Source organism: Grampus griseus (assembly GCF_964374135.1).
Source record: "Grampus griseus genome assembly, chromosome: 2".
Taxonomy (NCBI): domain Eukaryota; kingdom Metazoa; phylum Chordata; class Mammalia; order Artiodactyla; family Delphinidae; genus Grampus; species Grampus griseus.
In genome coordinates, this window is record NC_139018.1 from 96,312,988 (window position 1) to 96,334,619 (window position 21,632).

Consider the following 21,632-nt stretch of genomic DNA (forward strand, 5'->3'; position numbering starts at 1 on the left):
ACGGGAGGTGTGGATAGTGACCTGTGCTTGCACACAGGCTTCTTGCTGGCTGCAGCAGCAGCCTTAGTGTCCCATGCCCGTCTCTTGGGTCTGCGCTGATAGCCGCGGCTTGCACCCATCTCTGGAGTTCCTTTAAGCAGCGCTCTTAATCTGCTCTCCTCGTGCACCAGGAAACAAAGAGGCAAGAAAAAGTCTCTTGCCTCTTCAGCAGCTTCAGACTTTTTCCCGGACTACCTCCCGGCCAGCCGTGGTGCACTAGCCCCCTTCAGTCTGTGTTCATGCAGCCAACTCCAGTCCTCTCCCTGGGATCCGATCTCCAAAGCCCGAGCCTCAGCTCCCAGCCCCCACCCGTCCCAACGGGTGAGCAGACAAGCCTCTCGAGCTGGTGAGTGGTGGTCGGCACTGATCCTCTGTGCGGGAATCTCTCTGCCTTGCCCTGTGCAGCCCTGTTGCTGCGCTCTCCTCCGTGGCTCCAAAGCTTCCCCCCTCTGCCACCTGTAGTCTCCGCCCGCGAAGGGCCTTCCCAATGTGTGGATACCTTTCCTTCTTCACAGCTCCCTCCCACTGGTGCAGGTCCCGTCCCTATTCTTTGTCTCTGTTTTTTCTTTTTTCTTTTGCCCTACCCAGGTACGTGAGGGAGTTTCTTGCCTTTTGGGAGGTCTGAGGTCTTCTGCCAGCATTCAGGAGGTGTTCTGTAGGAATTGTTCCACATGTAGATGTATTTCTGATGTATCTATCAGGAGGAAGGTGATCTCTGTGTCTTACTCTTCCGCCATCTTGAAGCTCCCCCCTTCTGTCCATTTTTAAGTGGATTGTTTTTTCGATATTGAGTTATGTGAGCTGCTTGTATATTTTAGATATTAACCCCTTGTTGGTTATAGCATTTGCAAATATTTTGTCCCATTCCATAGGTGTCTTTTTGTTTTGATGATGGTTTCCTTTGCTGTGAAAAAGCTTTCAAGTCTGATTAGGCCCCATTTGTTTATTTTTGCTTTTATTTCTTTTGCCTTGGGAAACTGAGCTAAGAAAATTTTGCTATGATTTATGTCCAAGGATGTTTTGCCTATGTTCTCTTCTGGGAGTTTTATGGTGTCATGTCTTATATTTAGGTCTTTAAACCATTTGGAGTTTATTTTTGCATATGGTGTGAGAGAGTGTTCTAATTTCATTGATTTACATGTAGCTGTCCAGCTTTCCCAATACCACTTGTTGAAGAGGCTCTTTTCTCCATTGTATGTTCTTGCCCCCTTTTTTGTAGGTAGGTGTGTGGGTTTATTTCTGGGCCTTCTAGTCTGTTCCACTGAACTATATATCTGTTTTTGTGCCAGTGCCACACTGTTTTGATTACTGAAGCTTTGCAGTATTGTCTGAAGTCTGGGAGGGTTATGCTTCCAGCTTTGTTCTTTTTCCTCAGGATTGCTTTGGCAGTTCTGGATCTTCGTGGTTCCATATAAACTTTAGGATTATTTGTCCTAGTTCTTTGAAAAATGTCATGAGTATTTTGATAGGGATTGTTATCTAAGTCTGTAGATTTCTCTGGATAGTATGGCCATTTTAACAATATTAATTCTTCCAACCCAAGAGCATGGGATATCTTTCCATTTCTTTGAATCATCTTCAATTTCCTTTATCAATGTTTTATAGTTTTCAGCATATGGGTCTTTCATCTCCTTGGTTTTTTTTTTTTTAAATAAATTTATTTATTTATTTATTTTTGGCTGCATTGGGTCTTCGTTTCTGTGCACGGGCTTTCTCTAGTTATGGCGAGTAGGGGCTACTCTTTGTTGAAGTGCATGGGCTTCTCACTGCAGTGGCTCCTCTTTGCTGCAGAGCATGGGCCCTAGAGTGTGCGGGCTTCAGTAGTTGTAGCACTTGGGCTCAGTAGTTGTGGCTCACGGGCTCTAGAGCACAGGATCAGTAGTTGTGGCACACGGGCTTAGCTGCTCTGCAGCATGTGGGATCTTCCTGGACCAGGGCTTGAACCCATGTCCCATGCACTGGCAGGTGGATTCTTAACCACTGCACCACCAGGGAAGCCCCTGTCCTTGCTTTTTTGAGGGGAGAATTTGCTGAGCTCTTCAGTCTGCCATATTAGAGGTCACAAGTTTACTCAAAAATAGTTTTATTGAGATACAATTCTCATAGCATACACTTCACCCATTTAAAGTATATAACTCAGTGTTTTTTAATATATTCACAGATATGTTAAACTATCACCACAGTCAATTTTAAAACATTTTCATCATCTCAAAAAGAAACTCCTTGCTCTTTAGTTATTGCTCCCTATCCCCTCACTTCCTCTCTTCCTCCCAGCCCTGAGCAACCACCAATCTACTACATGTCATCTCTTTCCTTTTCTTAGTAAGCCTGGTTAGAGGCTTATCAATTTTATTGATCTTTAAAAAGAACCAGCTTTTGGTTTCACTGATTTTCTCTATTAATTTCCTGTCCTCAATTTCATTGATTTATGCTCTAATTTTTATTATTTCTTTTCTTCTGCTTACTTTGTATTTAATTTTCTCTTCTTTTCTTAGTTTCCTAAAGTGGAAACTTAGAAGATTGATTTTAGGTCTTTCTTGTTTTCTAATACATGCATTCAATGCTATAAATTTCTCTTTAAGTACCGCTTTCCCTGCATCCCAGAAATTTTAAGCTGTATATTCATTTATATTTACTTCAAAATATTTTAAAATTTCTCTAGCAATTTCTTCTTTGATACATGTGTTATTTAGAAGTGTGTTGTTTAATCTCCAAGTATTCTGGGATTTTCCAGCTATTTTTGTGTCACTGATTTCTAGTTTAATTCTATTCTTTTAAATTTTAAAGGTGTGTTTTATAGTCCCAAATGTGATCTACGTTGGTGTATGTGCTGTGGGTTTATTTATAAGACACTAACAAAAATCCTTTATATCCATATCTTTATTTGAACAATTTTCTATAATATCTAGGAGAATACAGCATTAGTGATGCACATTTACTAAGTACAACATTAGACAACTACAAATTTAGAGCATAAATGTCAATCTGATATTGTTTTGGTTTTCGTCTTAGCACTAGGTGATATCTGGTGAAAACCCATGTTTCAAAGGCTTTTGTTGATATGAGGTGTATTATTAACTTATTCTTTAAAATTCCATGTGAGATATGCTGGGGTAGGTTTAGTTTAAAAGTAGTATTGGTTGATAATGCGTTTCACTTCTCAGTACTTTTGCTTTGTTTTTTTTTTTTTTTTTTTGGCGGTACGCGGGCCTCTCACTGTTGTGGCCTCTTCCGTTGTGGAGCACCGGCTCCGGACGCGCAGGCTCAGCGGCCATGGCTCACGGGCCCAGCCGCTCCGCGGCATCTGGGATCTTCCCGGACCGGGGCACAAACCCGCGTCCCCTGCATTGGCAGGTGGACTCTCAACCACTGCACCACCAGGGAAGCCCTACTTTTGATTTTTAATGGATGACTATTTTACCTAAGAACTTTTCAAACATTAACTATATCATGTTTTTCTATGTAGATCAGAGTAGAATTTCTTTTCCAGATCCAACAAGGGAAAACATTTGAAAAACTGCAATGGGCAATGTTCAATGTCATTGTAGTTAAAAGGCATATCCATTTCACAGTAAGTTAACAATTAAAGTTAGTAATCAAAATACAATATATTAAATGTCATAAGCTCATTTCTGTGCAACACTGTTAGAGCAATTTAAATTTTCCAAGGACACATGAAAATCAACCTAACTCCAGTGTTCCACAAAAATACATAACTAGGAATCAAAAATTATAACACACATACCCACATTTAAAGGAAAAATTCAGCATATGTTGGATAAAATTAAATGGCTCATGTAGAGAGCCTGAAATGTCGACCAAGTTTTTATAACATATGACAATATTTAAAACTACTGACTCTGAAAAATGCCATGAAAATGTACTGACCTACCAAGCACTGAATTGCACATACCAGATTCAACTCAAAAAACATTTTTTCTTTCAAATATTTCAAGAAACATTACAATACTAAGGAAATGTTAGTCATTTTCAGACATCTTAATGAATCTAATAACACCCATTAAATTGAGCTAATGAACATTTTAGCTAAACCAAATTATAAAATTAAAAAAAATGTATAAAATGCATTTTGGCAGATATTTTACATAGTGCTTTTCAGTTCCTGATCTATTGAGAAATCTACTGTAACCTCAGGTTCACTTAATTTAGGGTAATACTGAATACAATGAATTAGAATTTATAGCACTTTTTCCTGTTTTCACTCCATCTTTGATATGGGTAAAGAGTTCTCAAAATTTTTTTTAATGAATGTCCATGAAAGATTTTACAGTTATACCTTTTAGCTTTACTAAGCACAGGTCAGTTCAGTGGAAAACAAGCCATTTAAATATTACCAAGAATCTAACTTATCTCTATATTTCTTCCATGTATTCATTTGCTTAAGTGTAACACAGAGCCCCCTAACCTCAGGAAACACTCTCTCAGACCACATTTCATTGGCTCTGAGATTGCTGCTGCCTCACAGTTCTAATACCTGTTTGGAAATGAGAGAAAAGAAAGGAAGGAGAAGTAACAGGAGGGGAGGGTCATGCAGAAAGGGAACGAAGGAAGAAAGGAGGCCACACCCACCCAAACCCTCACAACACCTTGAGAAACAGGGCAAGATATCCTTTCCAGGCAAGACATCCCCTTACAGAGGAGAAGTTCCAGAGAACTTAAGGCAGCTCTAGGAGGGAAGGGAGCAGGGGTTAAGGCGGCCCTCACAGCACAGCCTGAGAAGAAATCACAATGCACTTACCCATACACTGAGCTTCTCTAACACACATGCACACAGCACACCTCTTGGCTCCAAAGCCAACACTGGAAGCATGCACACACCGTCATGTTCAACTACACACTGACTTATGTATGGCCTGCCTGGGAGACAGCCCTCAGAAGGGACCCAGGGGCTTGGCCTGCAGCTGCAGGTTCTCTGCAGGCTGCACAGCTCACCTGGTGGCTCTGACAGTGACTCTGAGGTCTGTGTGTTGAGAGCGACTTCCTCTTTCCTTTTGGGAGGCTCTCACCGCTTCTGGTCAGGCTGGGAGAGCTTGCTACTAATTAATGACCAAAACAGAGTACTGTACCCTCCAGGGGGGCACTGATTCATTACAAAAGCCAAACCTAGTTATAGCAGGTAACTACGACAAAGAGGAAACCACAAGGCACCCCAACTGATTAGCACCAAGAACTTGGTACCCATCATTTCCTCACCTCCCATATGCCAGTTGCCAACTGTGATAAGGAAAAGGAGCACCTCTTGCTGGACTGGGGCACCCCACAGGTACCAGGAGGAACAGAATGGAACCTCAGGACTTTCTAAAGTCTCCTGCCCCGCATGTGCCCTCAGTGCCACTGCTGCATATGGGAAGACAGCACAGCTGGAGGGCTGAGTGACCTCAGGCAAGTCACTGCCCTTATCTCTCTCTCAAATTATCATCAGCTAAGGACTGTACTAGCTGCCCTTCTACCTTCTAGGGCTGCTGTGAGGACACAATGAGGTAACAGAGAAAGGCTGAAGTGAAGCATAGCCAGACACGAGGTACTGTCTCTACATTACCTTTCACCAGGAGAACTGAAGGGCCACACATGACATTTTGCTTTCTGTTTTATTCTAAATAGTTGAAGATACTGAAGACTCTGTGTGTGTGTGTAAGAGAGAGAGAGAGAGAGAGAGAGAGAGAGAGAGAGAGAGAGAGAGAATATGAGGACATCTCAGGATGGTGCCAGATGCCCTTTTACCTAGGGTTACCAGGGAAGTCATTTCTCACAACAATCACTATACTGAAATTCTAATAAAATATTTTCACAGCCTCCGCCACTGTTATTAAAAGATTTGATCTATATTATACATAATCACTTACTCAGAAAGAGACAACTCTCAATTATCCATTAAAATGAAGGAAATAATAAAGTAAATGACACAAACTGGCCCGAATCCCCAAATCTCCTATCAGTTGGCTTTGGAATATATATTGTTGCACTTTTGCAATTGATGAAAGAAGTGTCAGGTGCATTTTCACAGCTTCCAAAGGAATAATGAAGCTACACTTCATGGAGTTTACCCCATACTCATCTTTCCCCTTCATTATAGTTACTCTCAGGCAGAGCAAAGCCGTAACCTGAGAAAAGCTACAAGAAGGAAAACTACTTCTAAGTTTTCAGCTTTGCTTTCCAAGGTGTGAGCTGAGTTTCTCTGTACAGTGAGTGGGGAGGAGACTATTGAGAAGGGGCTATTAAAGCAATGAACTGTTGCTTTCTCAAATAATTCTTTCTTTGAATTCCTATTGTATGTCATAGAGGAATTATGAAAAAGCAAATTAGTGATAATGCTAAAGATCGTACTGCAGAGAAGTGAGAACAGCAAGAACTCATGCAAAGAGTGGCCTGAAGGGAAGCCCCCAGGCAGGCCAGTGGGGCAACTGAGGACTGCCTTCACCCACAGCCTTCAAAAGAGTCAGAGCAGGTGAGTGGACAGGCGATGGGACACAGGATGTGGCTGAAGGAAGGGACAGAGTGAGCAGATAAATGAGTGGGTGGACGGACTGGAGGGCTGGTGCAGGTGTGTTTGAAGCTGGGTGAGAAAGTGTGGATGGACAAAGGGAAAGGTGAGCAGTCCTCAGAGGCCAAGGATACCCACAGTCAGCAGAATATTACTGCATCCTCAAGAAAGTAGGACACAGAATGACTTACCAGGACTTGGGGTTCCCTGGTTGTAAGGTATTTCTGTTATGACTAAAGATCTTCAGACCACTAAGAGAAATTAATTCAGATCCGCTTCTGGGGTTCTAGATAGGCCTTGGAGGAAGTTGGAGCCCTGAAATATCATAATCTTTGTGTGGCCATCCCTGAACAGGAAAGACTCTGGCCCAGGTGTGGAACAGAGGCTCCAGCACTTTGCAGCAGAAAGATGGAAGACAGGAGAGAGAGAAAGGCCCAGACAAGACATGCTTCGGGATATGAGCTGTCTGCAGGAAAGATAAAGGGCTGCAGTGGCAGTGGAAGCTAGAGCGTGATCCTGAAGACCTGACAAGACTCAGGGTGTGTACGGGACATGCTACACAGGACTGAGCTGGGAAAGGGCCTGGGAGGATTTCTAGGTCTGACGGGGAGAGCCTACAATCATGGTGGCATTTTTTGGAGCATCTCTCCCACCCAAGTCCCATCTATGTTCTTAAGACTCTGACAGATTCAGTACTAACCACGTGGTTTCAACAGTTCATTGAAAACCACACTGACAACCAGGGAAAATAGAGAAAATCGGATTGAGTTAGTATTTTTCTTGGTTTTGCAAATGAATAAATGTATCCAAACTGAATACAGCAGTGCACAATTCAATAAAAACTACCTAAACTCATTAACTTTGAAAAAGTATGTACATAAATCATGTACATTTAAGAAAGATTACAGCTACACAAACCTGGGATTTTACATTTTATTAATCCCTCAAAATTAACAGGCACCAAACACTAGTCTTTCCATTAGAGGGTAACCTTACTGAGTACCTGCATCTCATTTCTCTGTGGTTCAGGTACGGCGAGGAGAGAACTTCAGATGTGGAAGGGACCTTAAGAACCAGCTGTCTAACACTCTCACTGAATAAATGAGGAATTTGAGGCCCAAATAAGTTAACAGACAGAATTTATCTTTTAATAGCAATATTTATCACTGATTTGAAAATGTTTTACTTGCATTTATAATATTGCACATATTTTAATAAGATGTCTTTTTTATAGATCTAATAGTTAATTTATATAAATCTATGATTGTAATTCAGAACCAAAGTTTCTAAAGAAAGCTAAGAATTTGTTTTTGCACAACCTGAAACATTTATTGTATAAGATTTGTAGGAAAAATGGAGACTACGTTTAATTAGAATTTCAGAATGAAAACATATAGAATCTGGGTCTTATTAAACCAAATCCTCTGTAAAATTCAGCAATCTCCTTATACTTTTATATAGGTCAATGTATTTCTAATATGATGCTCTTTAAAGTATCTAGTGGCATTGAGAACATTTATAGAAGTTGCAAAGCCTAAAAAATGGAATCATAATTATTTATTATATACTTTCTTTTGCATAATTTATAAAATAATTAAGATTTCAAGACCTAAATCATGAATATTCTGACAATCCTCTCTAGATATTGACTGACATTAATTCTTAATAAATTAAGAAGAAAGAAAACCTGTCAAGGTTGAAAATATGCACTGCAGGAAGCAGATCTGATAACTAAAAATAGGTCACTTCACAGAACACTGTACCCTGATGTGATATGCGCCCAGGGAAAATCAATGAGCACATCAATGTAACACATCCTGAATAAAGGACATCAACATCAATAGCCACTTTGCCTAATCCTATCTCTAAATGTCAAACATTGTGTCATATTACTACATGACTTCCCAGTGTCTGCTACTTGTGCAGGTGAATCTGTAGCTATGTGCACATAATCCAGTTAAAACTGATCTGATTGAACTGTAAACAGAGTTGATAAAAGAGAAGCTTATTATTGTAGTGCCTAATATGAATATCGCTTACATTTTAAAGAACATAGTATGTAGCAGCAATTTAAAATGCTCAGTAAACTATGGTACAAACGGACTTCCATGCTCTATAGCAAACCAACATTCTCTTAGTATCTCTACATCATAGTGACACATAGAAGGGAGCTACTTGGCCAGTTACTTTACATATTGCCAGTTTATTTCTTTGTTCCAGTTGGACAGTAGCAACATAATTGATTCCTAAACTGGTATGATATGTACTCAGTGATGATTTTTCTTTCAATTCTTCTGGTTAGCACACAGGAGGTTCCTTATTGGTACCTTTCTAACAACAGCTCATATTCATATCTGGAATTTAGGTTTTTGATATCATTTAGATGCAGTGATAAGGATTTAAAATAAATGCTGGCAGCTGAAGACACATTTTTTTCCTTCCTTCCATCATTCACCTGCACATCAACTGCAGATACCTAACTGATCAAGGATGAGTGTTGTTAAAAGGTAACACAGCACAAAGGAGCCTATCTTTCTTTCCAAGATGATGAAAAGTATTCTAGGGGGAGTTCCAGTCAATAACCCCTTGTTTGGGAGATAATAAGTACTATCTCTTTTAAAATGTGTTTTCAGTACCTCACTTGAAATAATGGGTTATTTCAGGCAAGTATTGTATTGTCAATATTTTCCTTGATATCACTTTCAGACCCGTGATATGAATCCCAGGCCCAGGCTGGCTGGAATCTGGATGGTTTCTAGTGCAAGGGAAGATGGGTTAAAAGGAAAGGTGACAGGAAAGATGTGTTTAGCATCCATGAGCAGCTGAGGAGAGTCTTTCCTGTCTCGTAAACGCATCTGAGAAGATTAAAAAAAGAAAAACAAAAAAACAGAGCATCAATTCTTTGAATCTATAAAGATTTTTTTTGACAAAATTCTACCCAAAATCCTCAACTAATGAAGAATATTTATATTTGTTTTAAAATCACTTCATTTTTCCAATAAGGTGTTATCAAGAAAGTTAATGCACTATAAAAATGAGATAAAATAATTATAATAAAAACTGCATTACCCTTCAATAAATTATAAAATTTCCATTCAAACGACTGTGTTGGTGAATCACAGCAAAAGAAAGCCTGGGAGATCTTACCTGTATAGTACGAATGAATGACACAGAGACTCTTTCTTCAAACTCGTTAACTGGAGTATACAAATTCAACACTTTGACAATCTGGGAGAAATAAAATGATCAAAGTCTTTAGCATATTATCAAATACATACATGCTGGGTACCTGTTATCTGGAAAACTAAAAGGATCTCTGCATACAGTTTTCAGTTCTACTCAGGGCTTGGTTAGGGCAAGAGGGGAGAGGGAGTGGTTCTGAAGGCACATTTACCTTTATTAGCTGAATTTTTAAAATAAGAATGTATTAATGTAATATTTTACACTTTAAGAAGCAACATAAATTTGAAAAAACATGAAAAATAAAAGTGCTCCCACCTGCATGCTCTCAATCTCTCAAAGTAACAATAGTTAACAGTGTCCTGTGTATCCAGCTAGTTACTTTCTATATGTATTCTATGTGTAATCTATGTAAGATTTCTATGTTTTGAGATAAGTGATGAACATTAAAAAATCCAAGAGTCAGCACAGAAATAACTAGGCAAAAGAAAAGTGGGTATGTTTATGCCTATGCCTTGCCTCATGCTGTGGCCATTGTTCTCAAATGCCCCTCCCATCTTTTCATTTCCTTAAATTCAATGCACAGCTAAATAAGACTTTCCCTGAATGATCAGTTATTGCCCCTCAGCACCATTTTGGAATCCTCCCTCTAGCTAATTAGTGCTGAGGGCTTAACTATCTCCCAATGGGCCAGCACCAGCCCTGGCCTCCCCTGAGCCCTGTGGCGAGCCGTGCTATAAGCTGGCCCTGCCAAAAAATGGGCAGCAGAAACCAAAGGAAACAGGGTGGGGCAGCCAACCACGCCAGGGGCCAGCCCCACCCACCACTAAGCCAACAGTAGTTCAGCCCTGCCACAACAGAAGGGCCTACACAGCCCACATAGGGGGTACCCCTAGACATACAGCTCTGGTGACCAGAGGGCAGCATGCTTCTGAGCCCCATAGGATGTTTCCTGCATAAGGCCACTTCTTTAAGATCGGGAAATGTATATGACCTACTTAATACACAGAAAAAAGACAGCAAACTGGAAAAATGAGAAGACAGAGCAATATGTTCCAAACAAAGGAACGAGACATACCTCAGAAAAAGTACTAATAGAAGTGGAGTTGAGCAATCTACAAGGTTATGATTATAAAGATGCTCAGTGAACTCAGGAGAAGAAGGGATGAACATAGTGAGAACTTCAACAAAGAGTTAGAAAATATAAAGAAGAACCAAAAGAGCTGAAGAATACAACAGTAGACTAAATTATACAGAGGAATGGATCAGTGAGCTGGAAGACAATAGTGGAAATCACTGAAACTGAACAACAACAAAAAAAGAATGAAAAAAAAATGAGGATGGTTTAAGAGACCTCTGGGACAACTTAAGTGCACTAATACTCACATTGTAGGGGTTCCAGAAGGAGAAGACAGAGAGAAAGGGACAGAGAACTTATTTGAAGAAATAATAGCTGGGAAAGGAAACAGACATCCAGATCCAGTAAGCACAGAGTCTCAAACAAGGTCAACCCAAAGAGGTCCACACCAAGACAGATTATAATTAAAATGGCAAAAATTTAAGATAAAGAGAAAATCTTAAAAGCATCAAGAGAAAAGCAACTAGTTACATAAAAAGGAACTCCCATAACAACATCAGCAGAAATTTTGCAGGCCAGAAGGGTGTGGGGTGATATATTCAAAGTAATGAAAGGAAAAAAACCTATAACCAAGAATATTCTACCTGGCAAGGTTATCATTCATATTTGAAGGAGAGATAAAGAGTTTTACAGACAAGCAAAAGCTAAAGGAGTTCAGCACCATCAAACTAGCTTTATGTTTATATTTTTATTTTTTTAATGGGACTTCTCTAAGTGGAAAAGAAAAGGCCACAACTAGAAATATGAAAAGGGAGGGAAGAGGAAAGTTTAAGAGATAAAGGCCTACGTCAAGAAACAAGAAAAATCTCAAATAAACAATTTAACCTTATACCTAAAGGAACTAGAAAAAGAAGAACAAACAAAATCCAAAGTTAGTAGAAGGAAAAAAAATCAGAATGGACATGAATGAAATAGAGACTACAAAAACAACAGAATAAAAATCAATGAAACTAAGAGCTGGTCCTTTGAAAAGATAAACAAAATTGATAAACTATTAGCCACATTTATCAAGACAAAAAGAGAGAGGGCCCAAATACATAAAATCAGAAATGAAAGAGAGAAGTTACAACTGACATCACAGAAATACAAACGATCGTAAGACATTATTATGAATAATTATATGCCAATAAAATGGACAACCTAGAAGAAATGGATAAGTTCCTAGAAATGTACAGTCTCCCAAGACTGAATCAGGAAGAAATAGAAAATATGGACAAATTACAAGTAATTAAATCAAATCAGTAATCAAAAAACTCCCAACAAACAAATGTCTAGGACTAGATGGCTTCACAGGGGAATTCTGCCAAATATAAGAGTTAACACCTGAATCTACCCATCTCAATCTATTCCAAAAGAACAGAAGAGAAAGGAAAACTTCTGAACTCATTCTGCGAGTCCACATCACCCTGATACCAAAACCAGACAAAAATACCACAAAAAAGGAAATTATAGGTCAGTATCACTGATGAACATAGTTGTAGAAATCCTCAACAAAATATCTGCCAATTGAATTTAACAGAACATTAAAAGAATCATACATCATGATCAAGTGGGAATTATCTCAGGGATGCAAGGATTTTACAATAACTACAAAACAATCAATGTGATACACCCCATTAGCAAATTGAAGAATGAAAATCATATGATCATCTCAATAGATGCAGAAAAAGCTTCTGACAAAACTCAACATCCATTTGATAAAAACTCTCAACAAAGTGGGTATAGAGGGAACATACCTCAACATAATAAAACACATATATGACAAACCCACAGTCAACATCATACTCATGGTAAAATGGTGAAAGCATTTCCTCTAACAAAACAAGGATGCCCATTCTCACCACTTTTATTCAAAGTGGTATTGAAAATCCTAGCCACAGAAATTAGACAGGAAAAAAAAAGTAAAAGGAATCCAAATTGAAATGGAAGAAGTAAAACTGTCACTGTTTGCAGATGACAGGAAACTGTATATAGAAAATCCTAAAGATGCCACCAAGAAACTATTAGAACCAATAAATGAATTCAGTAAAGTTGCAGGATACAAAATTAATATACAGACAACTTTTGCATTTCTATACACTAATAATAAATTATCAGAACACAATCCCATTTATAATTGTACCAAAAAGAATAAAATACCTAGGAATAAATCTAAACAAGGAAGTGAAAGACCTGAACTTGGAAAACTATAAGACATTGATAAAAGAAAGTACAGGTGACACAAACCAATAGAAAGATATACCGGGCTCATAAAGTGGAAGAATTAATATGGTTAAAATGACCATATTACCCAAGGCAACTACATATTCAATGTAATCTCTATCAAAATACCAAAAGCATTTTTCAAAGAACAAATAATTCTAAAATTTGTATGGAAACACAAAAAACTGAGTAGCCAAAGCAATCTTGAGAAAGAAGTACTAATACAAAGCTAGAGGTATCATGCTCCCTGATTTCAAACCATACTAAAAAGCTACAGTAATCAAAATAGTATGGTACTGGCACAAAAACTGACACATAGATTGATGGAAAAGGAAAGAGAACCCAGAAATAAACCTACTCTTTTACGGTCAATTAATCTACAGTAAGGGAGGCAAGAATATACAATGTGGAAAAGACAGTTTCTTCAGTAAACGGTGTTGTGAAAACTGGACAGCTATATGCAAAAGAATCAAACTAGACCATTTTTTCATACCACTTAGAAAAATAAACTCAAAATGGATTAAGGACTTAAATTTAAGACCTTAAACTCTTAGAAGAAAATACAAGCAGTACATTTTTGACACTGGTCTTAGCAATATTTTTTTGATCTGTCTCCTCAGGCAAGAGAAACAAAAGCAAAAATAAACAAATGGGACCACATCAAACTAAAAAACTTTTGCACAGTGAAAGAAATTATCCACAAAATGAAAAAGCAGCCTACTGAATGGAAGAACATATTTGCAAACAATATATCTAATAAGGGGTTAATATCCAAAATATACAAAGAATTCATATAACTCAAATCAAAAAAACAAATGACCTGATTAAAAAATGGGCAGAGGACCTCAACAGACATTTTTCCAAAGAAGACATACTGATGGGCAACAGGCAAATGAAAAAATGCTCAACATCACTAATCACCAGAGAAATACGAATCAAAACCACAATGAAGTACTACCTCATACTAGTCAGAATGGCTATTATCTAAAAGACAACAAATAGTAAGTGTCGGTGAGGAGGTGGAGAAAAGGGAATCCTCATGCACTGCTGGTGGGAATGTAAATTGGTGCAGCCACTATGGAAAACAGTATGGAGGTTGCTCAAAAAATTAAAAATACAACTATGATACAACCCAGCAATTCCACTTCTGGGTATTTTTCCAAAGACAACAAAAACACTAGTTTGAAAAGATATATGCACCCCTCTGTTCATTGCAGCATTATTTACAATAGCCAAGATATGGAAGCAATCTAAGTGTCTGTAGACAGACAAATGGATAAAGAAGACTGGTGTACACACACACACACACACACACACACACACACACACACACAAAGAATATCACTTAGTCATAAAAAAGAATGAAATATTGCCATTTGCAACATTATGAATGGACTTTGCAGACATTATGCTAAGTGAAATAAGTCAGACAATGACAAATACTATAAGAGCTCACTTATATGTGGAATCCAAAAAACAAAACAAAGAAACCAAAAAAATGAAAATATACTCACAGATACAGAGAACAAATGGGTGGTTGCCAGAGGGGAGGGGCATGGGGTATTCAAATAAGTGAAGGGGGTTAAGAGGTACAAACCTCCAGTTATAAAATAAATAAATAAAGCATGTGGATATAATCTACAATATAAGGAATATGGTTAATAATATTGTAATAACTTTGTATGGGGACATATGATTGCTAGACTTATCTTGGTTATCATTTTATAATGTATGGAAATGTCAAATCACTGTGTAGTATACCTGAAACTAACATCATATTATACATCAGCTATATTTCAATTAAAAAAACACAATTATTTGTCTTAAAATAGAGAAGTCTAAAGAATCATTCAATTATTAAATAATATGGAAAATTCTTTTATGGAGTACAAACTCCATAGAATGTGTAGAATGTACACCCCCACGAAAACAGGGACTTTGTTTTGTTCATGGTTTTATCTTAGTGGCTAGAACATTATACAGAACAGTGTAGAGAGTGGATAAATAAGTACTGAATGTTGAATGTGCAGGACTGTGACTAGTACTGAAATATACTTTGTGGTAAAATCTCCCTTCTTCAAGATCTACAATGTTGATATATATCATCTCTGACACAGATGAAGTCAGCTCAGAGACAAAAGCAATAGCTAGAAGCCTTCTTTACTTCCCTAAATGTCACCGTTGATGAATGTTAACTTGTTTTATAATAGGGAAAATCGCCTTACCTGGGCAGTAGTTAAAGCATTGCACATGGAACAAATGGCTTCTGCATCATCATCTGTTTTCTTTTTCACTTGCAAAAGCTGAGCAGCCTGAATGAGAGGTTCCAGGGTTTCCTTAGCCCCACTGTTCATCAGATTCTTGTCACGCAGCCATTCTTCTAGTTGACTGACATTGTACCTAAGCCAGAAAAAGGGAGGTGATGCAAATTTACTGAATGTTATCATAAATGTCTTAATTTTTCTGTGCATGGGTTTGTCAGGAATTTCAGTGAAATTCTGTTTTTTTAAATCATTAGCTGTGCTTAAAAATTTATTACTATACATAATCAGGAGGTTTATAATCATAATTATATAAGAGTAGGTATAATTCTAGAGACTATAATTCTCTTTAATGGGAGATAGAAATGTAGCCATTACAGCAAGTTATGAAATAAGATGTGCTAAAAACCAAAATAGAACACATAATATGGCTGTGTCCTTATTAAAGAGCCAAGCAGAAAACATTTTATAGCTTCTTACAACTTGAGAGGTGAGAATTGATAATCCTTTAAGTACTCTCTCTTCCTTAAGTCAGACTCCAAGCTAGTAGACATAATAACAAGACCCCCACATAGACCCTGTGCTCCGGCCCTCTTTAGGGAAGAGTCTGGGTGATGGAGGTAGTGGCCTGAGGAAGCTCAGGGATGAAGGCGAGAAGGGCAAGTGGGGGCCATGGGAAGAGACAAAGACCCAAAATATGAAGAGAGACATAGAAACTACACAGATGCGAGATTTTAAGAGGTGGCCAACCAAGTGATAGTGGTTCGCAAATGAGATAAATGGACCCACAGTCAGGACTTAGTAATCAGGCAAAGAGGGGCTTCATAGGTATGAACAGAACTTGCAGAAAAATAAATTCTACGACCTGAGTAGAAAGCATTATCTTCTTACCACTACCTACAGTGGATGTGAGTAATGGAAAATTTGAAAAGAAAGCCAATGCTTCCTGAGATTAACTACAGGCTTTCATAGGAGAAATCCTTTTTCCCCCTCTTGGTGAATTTTCTAGCTGTTTTAAAATAAATTATTTGAAAAAAAATTCCATTATGCTAATAAGGTTATGCTGAGGAGCAGCTGGACAAAATTGAGCACAGCTTTCCTTAAAATAGAGAGGGGCGTATTTCAAACATCAGTAAAAGATCTATTAGACATGTTCTTGTTGCCATAGGTACAAAACAGTATTTTGTCAAAATAAATTTATAAGAGCAATCAAACATTAGCAATCTTCATTATAGTTTGATATTTTGTTATTGTACAATTAAAGCACACACAAAAGGAGAGGAAGCAGCTATCTCATCTTTATGTAGTTTTCATCATCTCCCCACTCCCTCAGATGAGTTATCAGGGCTTTCCTGGTGGCGTAGTGGTTAAGAATCCGCCTGCCAATGCAGGGGACACGAGTTTGAGCCCTGGTCCGGGAAGATCCCACATGCCGCGGGGCAACTAAGCCTGTGCGTCACAACTACTGAGCCTGCGCTCTAGAGACCACGAGCCACAACTACTGAGCCCACGTGCCACAACTACTGAGCCTGTGCTCTAGAGCCTGCGAGCCATAACTACTGAGCCCACGTGCCACAACTACTGAAGCCCGCATGCCTAGAGCTCGTGCTCCACAAGAGAATCCACCACAATGAGAAGCCCACGCACCACAATGAAGAACAGCCCCCACAGCAACGAAGACCCAACACAGCCAAAAATAAATAAATAAAAATAAATAAAGTTCCCTTTAAAAAAACAAAAAACAAAAACGAGTTATCTTCACATGGAGCAGGGTTCCTAACAAGCAGTGGGTTGCAAGGCACAGCCAGGAGCAATCACGAATGAGAGTGGAGGGTCCAGCCAGAAAAGAGGAAGCAGCTCTGTGCCCAGTCTGCCCTTGCTGCTCGCCTGGCGGGGAGTGGGGGTGGGGGCAGTGGACATCAGGTACACTAGCCTCACACGAGCCCCGGCAAGCGGTTGGGCAGCATGAAAAGGCCATGGCAGCTGTTGGCGTTCGCTCACCTGATCTGCATGCCTTTACTCCAGGAGCACATGTCCTTCCGGAGGAGGAGGTTGTTCAGTGTGACGGCCCCCACGATGTAGAACATCTGCTTGACCACCTGCTTGATCAGTTCGGGGTCCATGCCGTGCTGACACATGACTGAGTGGAAGGAGTTGAGCTGCCGCAGGATGGAGTCCAGTGTGTAGGTACCCTCATCAGCAATGCTGGAGGTTCGCTTTCTTAGCCCTGTGGGCTTCACCCCAGACACACCCTGAATGGTTTCATGCTCTAGCATTCCGGAGACTGCAAGAGAAGTTCAAGTGTCAGAAAAGAAGATCTGGAAGTAAACGTGTGCACACACACACAAAGACACAGACATACACACATTCAGTTTATGAAAATGATTTGAGTATCAATATAGAGGGAAAAAGAACTCAATAAAAGGGCTTCTGGATTTTAAACTTTAATGAAGGAATAATTCTTAAATTCAAAAAAATAGTAATAATTCTTAAATTCAAAAATTTACCATGAAATTAAGAACTCTTAATGGCCCATTTTCTGAAATATGAAGCCTTGTAATAGCACGTGTGAGGTATCTTGGGAGGGTTTTTGAGAGAGATGTACGGAGCAGTTAGGGAGAAGATAAAAATTCTCCAATAGGGCTTCCCTGGTGGCGCAGTGGTTGAGAGTCTGCCTGCTGATGCAGGGGACGCGGGTTTGTGCCCCGGTCCGGGAAGATCCCACATGCCGCGGAGCGGCTGGGCCCGTGAGCCATGGCCGCTGAGCCTGTGTGTCCGGAGCCCGTGCTGCACAATGGGAGAGGCCACAACAGTGAGAGGCCCGCATACCACAAAAAAAAAAAAAAGAAAAAAAAAATTCTCCAGTAATATCGAGCCCCAGAGGCAAACAAATCAAGTAGCAAGAAAGGCAGGAGACCAGGCAGTGGGCTTGGAGAAGACTTGGGAGAGGGCAGTTGTGTGGGGCTAGAGAGCTGGGCCCTTCCTTGCCCTGAGCTGCCCACGACAGTAGGGAGACCTCGGGCTGGCCTTAGCCTCCCAGGACTCAGTCTTCTCATCTGGGGCACTGCTGCTCCCTCTATTACGCTCTTGCAGCGTTTGGCTTATGCCTCCTCTAGGATGGTTTTGGGATGCCCACTCCCTGGACTGGAAGCCCCCTTGAGAGCAGGGGCCATTCCTGATTCATTGTTATATGTCCTAGAGCTAAATGCAGCTTCCAAAGAACCTCATACTGACTCAAAACATTTGTTGTTGTAAAATCATTGGGAGATGCAGCTAGCGGCACATCTAAAGGTAAAATTTCTTATTTAGCCAATGAAACCAGGCAAAAGTAGAAGAGAATGGACTGAAGCTGACCTCTGCATCTGTGTTACCTCAAGCATTTTTGCTGACCTAGGTTGCTTTAAATTCATGACCTTTTAGACGTCAGCTGAAGAAACCACTGCCATCCCCCATGGCTTCCTCAGCCTTCTATGTTTCTAGTTGGTTAAAGGGGGGCCTGCAATAAAACATGGGACACTAGGAGCCCACAGAGGTGAGATGAAGTTGTAGAAATGTGGAAAGCACATAGATGGGGAAAGAAAGGGTAACTGGTAGTAGCCTTAAGAGGCTGTTGATAATTTGCTTGACGATAATACAGTTTGGTAACTTAAAAAATTAAAAAAAAAAGTTCAATGCATTCAAAATTAGCAGCCTGCAATTTGTACATGCCTTCTAATTCCTTTACACACCTGCTACACATTCCAAAGGAATACAGGTAGAATGATACATAAATACACACCCAGAGTGAGTATACATATATAAAGATAGGTACATGAAATCACACATACATAGAAACACACACACACACACACACACACACACACCAGTTTCTCATCCAATGAGAAACTGCTACTTTAAACCAAATTGCCTTTAACAATTCCATAGGGGTCATGAGATGTTCCACTCAGCATGGAGTGTCTGAGACCTGTTCTTGTTGCCATGGTACCTTCCCAGCCCTCTTACTGTAGCCTAATAGGCAAAGTACATACCCTCCCAAGCCTCCTTCATTTTAGATGGGTCCCTAGGAAGCTCAGTGTAGTAGTACGCTAGACCAAAGTTTAAAGTGTTTTTGAAAACTGGATGAGGTCTGAGGTCTACTGCTAGGTATAAAGCATGACCCAATCATAAGAGAGAGGCATTACACATTAGGGAAGTAAACTATATACTGCCATTTCCATCATGTGGAAGCAGTGATTTTGAGGTACCCCAGTTCATCATGGCTGGGGTTCTGAGATTCCTCAGCTAATTTTGGGACTGAGTCTTACTACTTTCTGTTCTCCATATGAATACATGCTCCAACACATGTGCCACTGGTGGTCATCTCTTGGCGGGCACATGAGGTAGACAGACCTGGATGTCATCAATATGCCCTGGTCTTACCGATCATTGGCTGAAGGATGTTCTCTAACACCCGCACGAGCTGCTGGTAGATCTGAATGGCCAAGTCACTTAGCACCTGTCGGTACTCGGCCAGGTCAAAATTGGTGAGGCAGTGTTCATTCTGGCGAGATGTGTTGTGTTTCATAAAGCCCTAGAGCCATAACGGAGAGTTAATGATACAGATGAAGTAAAATGTCTCCTGTTTAACTCTCTCATTTGATCGGCATCCTCATGCTCTTTTTTCCTTTCTCCAAAGAGTTCCCATTCCAACCTACACATAAATGCCAGGACACTCCTTCTCAAATTCTGTGTGTTTGTTTCCATCATGTCTCCCCTTCCACTTCTTACTAGCGTTTGAATAATCTAAACTTGGCAACCTAGCATTTAAGCTTTTCCACCAGCAATGTCAATGAAACAAGATGGGGGAACTTGATTTGAAAAAAAAACTAATGAGTGTTTTCACTTATGAAACAGCTGGTTCACTGCCAAGCACTTAATTATCTAAAGTAGTAATCTCTTAACTTCAGTTCATTAAATACAGCCCTGTTTATAAATACTACACTGGAAGGACGTAAGTAATCTTCTTAAAATTGATCAATTTCTACAGAGACTGGTGAATAAATAAAAAAATTCTCTTTACTATATTTTACTGTATCCACACATGATTCTCAGTCTGAGCTTAGAATGGAATCTTTTGGTGGTATTTGTTAAAATGGAAAGCCAACTGTACAGGCAGGTACTTCGTCAGGCACTGCCTGACAAAGACAATTGCCTACTTGATGGATTCTGCCCACACTCAAGCATCTGCCTCCCTGCAACCTACTTAACAACATGGTCTAGAACTGGGGACTGGAAGGACGGTTAATAGGCCTTCTGGAGGATTCTGTTCTGCTAGTCCCATCTGCTCAAGGACCATGTCTTGCTCATATTGCATTTCCCATCATCTGCCAGGACAGTCCTCTGCCCCTAGCCTGTGGGTGCTCAGAAAGTACTACTGCTCAGCTTCTCTGCCTGCCCTCCCGGCAAAGGATGCGGAGGTACGAAGGGCAGTGGTTATGGACAGAGGCTCTTGGAGGTGGGCAGACCCAGAATCCTAGCTAAGCTCCTTATGACTGAGAGCACCTGGGCAAAGTGATGAACTTCTTTGAGCTTTAGTTTCCTCATCTGTAAAACTGGGTTATAATTCCTACCTCACTGAGATGTTAAACAAGAATTAAACAACATAATGTACAATAAATGCTGTCTGATACATACTAAGCAGCCCTTAATAAATGATAATTATTAATATATTACATAGTTTTGAAATATGAAGTCTATCAACCAACTGATGACCACATCACTATAAGCAAAAGCAAAAATATCTGTGGACGAATCTAAAGAGACATGTTTTACCTTGATCACCTTTAATGTATTACACAAGCCAAAACTGATTAATTTCTTTAAATAGCTCAATATTCATACATCAGTCCTTGAAAAGCCCATTTTCACATCTTAACAAAAAGTTTCAGTGCGATAACCATTCAATGACCAATGCTCATTTTATTTCTGCTGTGCTTTCTCATAATACAAACTCTCAGAGGGAAGAAACTATGTCACTTCCCAAGTCAGTTTTGTAAATAATGAACATCAAACAAAGCTATGAACTTCCAAGCCTCCTCTGAATTCAGGTTTCTAAATTAACAAATGGCTAAATAGTTTGTGCTTTAAATTTTTTTCCTTAAAAAGGTCAGAGAAAGTATAGCATGCTGGTTTTGTGATCAAGGCTTTCTCACCTCTTCTCCACTGTACTGCTTCAAACAGTGCAAAAATCGGCATGTGTTAGAAAGCCAGAAGGAGACAGTTTCAAAATCATCACCTCTTTTCTGAAAGAGAGAATAAGCCTAAATTAGCT

The 21,632-nt window shown here is 39.6% G+C and overlaps 1 protein-coding gene across 1 annotated transcript in view; it reads right to left on the reverse strand.

The window, feature by feature from the left end:
* Positions 1 to 7,491: 7,491 nt before the first annotated feature.
* Positions 7,492 to 21,632, reverse strand: part of MYO5A (myosin VA) — a 182,345-nt gene continuing 168,204 nt past the window's right edge. The window contains exons 36-41 of the mRNA XM_082648646.1: positions 21,514 to 21,603; positions 19,742 to 19,892; positions 17,324 to 17,606; positions 15,287 to 15,461; positions 9,689 to 9,769; positions 7,492 to 9,396 (exon numbers count right to left, since the gene is read on the reverse strand). Coding sequence (XP_082504772.1) covers positions 9,244 to 9,396; positions 9,689 to 9,769; positions 15,287 to 15,461; positions 17,324 to 17,606; positions 19,742 to 19,892; positions 21,514 to 21,603 — 933 coding nt within the window. The 3' untranslated portion in view covers positions 7,492 to 9,243. The remainder of the gene's footprint in view (positions 9,397 to 9,688; positions 9,770 to 15,286; positions 15,462 to 17,323; positions 17,607 to 19,741; positions 19,893 to 21,513; positions 21,604 to 21,632) is intronic.